General features: G+C 54.6%; 1 protein-coding gene across 2 annotated transcripts in view; it reads right to left on the bottom strand.

Moving 5' to 3' along the window:
* Positions 1-6,492, bottom strand: part of RAB20 (RAB20, member RAS oncogene family) — a 51,496-nt gene that overhangs the window by 12,400 nt on the left and 32,604 nt on the right. Inside the window, exons 2-3 of one of the 2 annotated variants that reach the window (XR_004228680.1) lie at positions 2,953-3,918; positions 391-535 (exon numbers count right to left, since the gene is read on the bottom strand). Coding sequence is in view for 1 of the 2 variants with exons in the window: in XM_023217646.1 (XP_023073414.1) it covers positions 3,386-3,918 (533 nt within the window). In the remaining variant the exon portion in view is untranslated. Of the gene's footprint in view, positions 1-390; positions 536-2,792; positions 3,919-6,492 lie in introns of those variants that run through there. The other variant, XM_023217646.1, reaches the window with a different exon arrangement.

Here is a 6,492-nt window from a genome sequence, read left to right as displayed (position 1 = left end):
TGGGGGGGCCTGTGTACTGGGGGGCACCGGTGTGCTGGGGGGATTCGTGTGCTAGAGGGACCCATGTGCTGGAGGGACCCATGTGCTGGGGGGAGCCCACGTACTGGGGGGCACCTGTGTGCTGGGGGGATCTGTGTGCTGGGGGGCACCTGTGTGCTGGGGGCATCCGTGTGCTGGGAACATTCATGTGAGGTTGTTTTCCTGGCATAGCAGGGGCTGTTTAAACCAGGAAGTTGGGTCCAGAAATGGCAACATCATACTCTTTAAGAAAGCAGGCCTGGGAGCCTGGGGACGGGGACATTCTGACAGCACCCAGACTACCACATACCCAGCCCCAAGACTCCCTGACACCACCGCCAGGCACGAGGCTTCAAGGGCACCAGGAAATACCTGATTATGAGGTGTCATTGAGGAAAGGGTTCTCATCTGCATGGGGACACAGACAGCTGGAAACGTGCAGAAGGGAGCTCCGAGACCACACGCTGCCATTAACCCCGGACCGTCACTTGCTCTTCTCCTCCCTGGAGTGGCTGCTCTGCACAAAGGAAAGACAGATGCTTGAGGTCACGCGCTCAAACCCACGCCCAGTGGGGAAATCTGCGCCATCTCCAACGGCTGAGTTGCCCAACTGAGAGATTTCAAGCTTTCCAAGAACTGACGTGGTTTCTGGAAGGAAACAGGGGGCGCATGAGATGAGGGTAGGGGAGCAGGACCCAAGGCCAGGCTCCCCAGCGAGGAACCAGGCTGGCATCCGAAGTCCACTTGGAATGCAGCCCAGGACACAGGGCGCCTGTGGCACACCTCACTGAAACTGTCCCCATCGCTCAGCTCCAGGAAGGGCTGAGGAGAGAGCGACTGCTCAGTGACATGTGCCGAATTAATGAACCCCTCATGCCCTTACAAAAGCACTTGTAAGGGCAGCTGGAAGTTGCTAGCATAGGAGAGACTGCAGCACCAACTGCTCAGAGGAACTCGTTGAAAAGGAGCCCACAGGGATGCTTATTTTTAGGACAACACATACAGGATGAAATGCTTAAACAGAGTTGATGGAGAATGTGCCGCCCATGGGCACCGTCCCCGGAGCACACAGCCCCTCGAGGAAACAAGCTGTCGGGTGCCCAGAGCAGATGGGAAATCGAATCCAAGAACGTTCAGAAAGAACAGGCCTCAGGCATTCATACAGCCCTCCCTGCCTTCAAGCACCAACTGCAAAAACAATGCCGTACGATACATTCTCTCCCTCCATTGCCTTCAAAGAAAGACTCTGGCCTGGCCAGAGGTCATGCTTATGATCCCAGCATTTTGGGAGGCTGAGGCAAGAGGATTGCGTGAGCCCAGGAGATCCAGAGCAGCCTGGGAAACACAGCAAGACCTCATCTCTACAAAAAATAAAAATAAAAAATTAGCCAGGCATAGTGACACAGCCTTGTAGTCCCAGCTACTTAGACTTAGGTGAGTGGATCACTTGTGTTCAGGAGTTTGAGGCTACAGTGAGCTGAGATTGTGCCACTGTACTCCAGCCTGGGCAACAGAGTGAGACTCTGCCTCAAAAAAAAAAAAAAAAAAAAAGATTCCAAGGTCTCTTTGGTTAGCATATTTCCTAGATGTGTCACTAGTAAAGATGCACTTTATAGAAAATGAATATAACTTCTGTCCCTACAGTGGTATATTCAGCCAAGTCAATAAAAAGTCATAAGTCAGGCTGACCTGTGTTCACTTCTCAATGGGCTGCTATTGCGAAACTGAAGTTTTAAACTCCGAAACCGCATCTCAGCAGGGCTGAGGACCTGCAATCGCAGGGGTTGCCTCAGTGCTTCCTCCTGGGGTCCAAGCTCCCTTCCTTGCCTGAAAAGCACTCACTCCACAGGAGCAGAGAAGTTGGGCCTGCAGCAGCCCAGAAACTGGACAGCACAGGCCTTCAGCAAATTATGAACAGCTCCCCAGAAAACAAAGCACCCCTGTAACCCCAGCATGTTGGGAGGCTGAGTCGGGAGGATCGCTTGAGTTCAAGGATTTGAGACCAGCCTGGGCAACATGGCAAAACCCCATCTCTACAAAAAAAAAAAAAAATTACTGGGACATGGAGGCGCATGCCTGTAATCCCAGCTACTTGGGAGGCTGAGGTGGGAGAATCGCTTGAACCCGGGAGGTACAGGCTGCAGTGAAAGATCACGCCATGGCACTCCAGCCTGGTGACAGAGCAAGACCCCATCACAGAAAAAAAGAAGAAAAGAAAGCAAGAGAGAGAGAGAGAGAGAAGGAAGGAAGGGAAGGAAGGGAGGAAGGGAAGGAAGGAAGGGAAGGAAGGGAAGGAAGGAAGAAAGAAAAACAGCACTCATGAACCCGCTGCCAAGCGCCACCCACCCCATGTTGCCTCCCAACACAGAGCCCCGACCCCGGCCTGCTTTCATTCAGTCACATTTCTGGAAAAACAAATCTACTGTTTCCTGGCGTCTCTGTCCGGCATCTTCCAATAAAGCAGCCACCCCGTGGCCAGCGGCAGCAGACCCGAAGGGGGTTTCTGACTCAGAGACCCGGTGCTCGGGCGCCCCCCACTTCAGCAGAACCAGAGCTTTTAGCTTTGCTACTATTATTGGAATTCAAGTCATCAAGAAAACTAGGCAGATGGGCCCATCTAAATATTCTGCAATTGGTAAGGATTTCACAGAGCTTCTGCAGAAAGAGAGACGTATCTCAAGTTCGCAGCCATCTCCCCAGCGCCCCCCACCCTACCCCACAAAGAGTCCCTGGGACTGGGGGTGCAAATGAAGTCAGTTCAGTCTCAATACCTGAGTGTTTCCCAAAATCCTCTTTAATAATACACGTAACCAACATTGCTGCAATCAGTATAAAAACAGTGATTCCTGATTTTGTATAAATGAGCATGTCTAGAGTCAGGATTATAAAGCATCAAGATACAAGCACCAAGTGGGAGGACCAAAGACAACTCACAGTGAAGAGAAACGCTTGGGAACAAGAAATGTCAAAGCCGTAGGACGTGTTAACAACCCAGGGTGCTGAAAGGGTCGGAGGTGCAGGTGCAGACGCAGGCTTCTGCCTGTGCAAGGGTGAGGGGGCCGTCGGAGGCTGGCTGCAAAGGACCAGTGCCGGGCGGCGAGGGAGAGAGCGCCAGGGGTCTCGACTCCGCAGATTGGGCTTTGCAGAGGATTCCTGTTTCCCCACCTCCCCACCCCTCTGACAGAGACCGAGGAGACCACACACATTGACCTCCTCTTCATAGCCAGCCATCATTTCCACTCCAACATTCTGCTGCGTGTGTCACTCTGGAAAATAATTCCTTGGTGTTCCTTGCTCCTTTCAGATCACAGCTTGCCTGGTCAGACCCCTCCCCACATGCACAGTCTGAGTCCGGGAGGCTCGAAAGTCAGGCACAACACCCAGATCTGGTCCTCTTGGGTGGCTTATGACTGGATATATCCACTGTGTGTGACGGCTTCTCAGCTCTCTGCTGTAAGATCATTGGCACCACCAGGTCAAACAGGGTCTCAAACAGGAGGTCCACATTGTAGCCGGTCTTGGCGCTGGTCTCAAAGCACATCTGCTCAGCGGCCGGCACGTCCTGCTCATCCAGCATCTTGTACTTGAGGATCTTTTTATAAAGGGCCACCGCGTCCTCCAGCTGCACCTGCTTAGGCACCCTGGGGGAGCCACAGTCCCCGGCATCCGTATCAGGACTGCACTCTTCCTTCTCCTGGCCCGCCAAGGCCCCCTCCTCGGTGAGGTCCACTTTGTTCCCCACGATGGCAAAGAGGCAGTCTTTGCTGGCCGTGTCCGTCAGGCCCAGGAACCGGTCCTCCAGCTCCACCAGGCTCTGCGGGTGATTCACATCGTAGGTGAGGATGACGGCGGCTGCCCCCCGGCAGTACATGGAGCCCAGGCCATGGAACTGCTCCCGCCCTGGTGGGAGAAGAGGGACAGAAAGGTTGGTTATCTCATCTCAGAACACAGCCACCAGCCACACTGCAAGGGAGTGTTCCACAGGGATGTTTATTTTTAGGGCAACACATACAGGATGAAATGCTTAAACATAGTTGATGGAGAATGTGCCACCCACGGGCACCGTCCCCAGAGAAGGCGGCCCCTCGAGAAAACAAGCTGCCGGGTGCCCAGAGTAGATGGCAAATCGAATCTAAGAATGTTCAGGAAGAACAGGCCTCAGGCATTCACACAGCCCTCCCTGCCTTCAAGCACCAACTCCAATGGAGTCATGGCCCCAGCCGTGGCTGGAGATGGAAGGAATCAAGAACTGATGTCCAGAAAAAGGCAGCGACTGCCAAGGCCCTTGCTGAGATAGAAGCTGACTCAGGAATGCAGGCTCCGGAAGCTAAGTGTGCCCATGTCCCTTCACCCTCCTCCTTCTACACCCCGTGGGTGCTCCCAGCTGCCCTGTGCTGCCCTGCCCAGGGGTGCGCTGCGGGGAGGGCTTCTGAGTTCGTAACAGGGGTTGTAAACCACACCTGCACTTACCTGCCCAGAATCACATAGCACCTTGCAGTGTTCACAATATTTTCAGGACACAGTGGACATCTTCTCTCCCTCACTGGAATCCGAATCCCTGAGGAGCCAGGCCTCAGCGTTTGCACTTCTTGTGGATACTGCAGCCCCGCCTGCCCCTCCAGGCTTTAAAAGACAGAGGTGCGCGCAATTGCAGGCAAGTTGGGAGCCTGCTCCCAAAACATTTCCAGGTCGAGATCGACACGGCTCAACGCCAACACATTGGCTACTGACAAGGTGCTGTCTGTTGCTCGGTCTGGCAGGGAACAGGGCCAGCTGGCACACACCCTGCCGTGCCTGGAGTGTGGACCTCTGCTCTCCCCGTGCCCCCAGCACTTCGGCCTCACAAGGTCGGTGAGGGCACACACGCTTTCCACGAGGAGACTGAAGTGTGGGGGAGTTAGGCACAGCAGCGCTCGAGGGAGGCTGGGCCAGGGCACTGGAACACCCGCCACCATCCAGTAAATAAACGCACAGGCCCCCAGATTGATGGCTAAAAAGGGGGATTAAAAGGTCCTGGTCTCCGTGTACTTTTACAATGCAGTCATCAAATCAAACCAACCCGGGTCAGAATACACTCCCGACAGGTAACACCTGCACATTCATAGTGTCCTGTTCCCGACATCTGCCCCAGGGCCACCTTTCTATCCCACCAGCAGTGCACAGATCCCCAAGGGCGCCTGCTCACCTCCCCACCGGCAGGCAGCTCCCTGCCAGTCCACTCAAGGGCTACCCAGGAACTTTCTGGCAGAATTCTAAACTCCTGCCTGTAGCACAAGCTTTCTGCATACTCAGATTTGGAGGACAGACTCCCACAAGGGGAGCAGATCTGGCCAAGGCAGGTGTTCCTGGGACAGGTGCAGTGCACACAGCAGGTGACAGTCCCAGCAGGGACGGCCCAGCCGGGCACGCCTGCTGGTATGTCCTCCAGGCCTCGGCATGCTTTTCATCGTTGGGCACATCTGCCGCGTTGGGGCGATGAGCTCTCAGGAAGCAGCTGTGGGAGAGGCGGCAGCATGCCCCATGGCCCCCACCCGCCTCTCGCGGACCGAGCAGGCTGTGCATGGCATGGGCCCTCCCTGCTGGCAGGAAGGGGCTTCCCAGGCGCTCCTGGTGATGAATCTGTTTCAATCACCAACGGGCAAACCCTAAGCAAGATCTTCCAACCACAAAGCACCTGCCCCCACCACACCTGCCAGGGCTTTCGAAGAGGAATGAGACTGAGACGGGTGATCAGACACCATCCCAAGGAGCCTCTGCAGACAGGCCTGGAAGCTGCAGGCCAGCTCCTCCCCTCCTGCCCGGGGCAAGTGTGGCCTCCCGGGCCGTACCCTTAGACCAAGAGGAGGGAGGACTGACTAACAGCACTGGCCTCCACTCGCAAGCTCAGAACGCAAGGTCAAGTGCCTCTGAACAAGGATGAGGCTGCTGGGGCGCTGGCGCAGAGAGAGGTGGCACCCAGGGAGTGCCCAGGCCCCATTCCAATCCCTTCCCTGGGAAAAGTAAGCCTGATTTTGATTTTTTTAAAAGAAGCTAACAATGTGGATTTTAATCTCCCAAGTTTTAAGCATTCAAAACTAATTCCAAATGTTCTAAAGATCACATTTAGGCAGACCAAAATGCAACAGTGGCCCATCATCGGCAGCTTCTAAATTATAAATGGTCCCATGTTACTCTGAGGGCAACCTCCCCTGAGTGTGTGGACAGCGTCGACCAGTAGCAAGGGCTCTTAACCACTGGGGTCATAAACCAAATTCATAGGGTCCATGACCTTGAATGTGGGAGAAAATGTCATCTTTGTTTTCACCACTTTCTACCTGAAATTTACCACTTCCTTCCACTATAAATATTGGCAGCAAACTGCAGAAATGGCGGTAAGGGGCACTCATCACCAACAAGGCCAGCAGGTGCCTCCATCCGCATGCCAGCCGCCTCAGACACTCCAGTGCAATGCCCACGACCCTTCAGGCCTGCCAC

This window comes from Piliocolobus tephrosceles, chromosome X, assembly GCF_002776525.5.
Source record: "Piliocolobus tephrosceles isolate RC106 chromosome X, ASM277652v3, whole genome shotgun sequence".
In the NCBI taxonomy this organism is placed as follows: domain Eukaryota; kingdom Metazoa; phylum Chordata; class Mammalia; order Primates; family Cercopithecidae; genus Piliocolobus; species Piliocolobus tephrosceles.
Note: the sequence above shows the minus strand (reverse complement) of the source record. Positions and strands in the feature narration are given on the sequence as shown.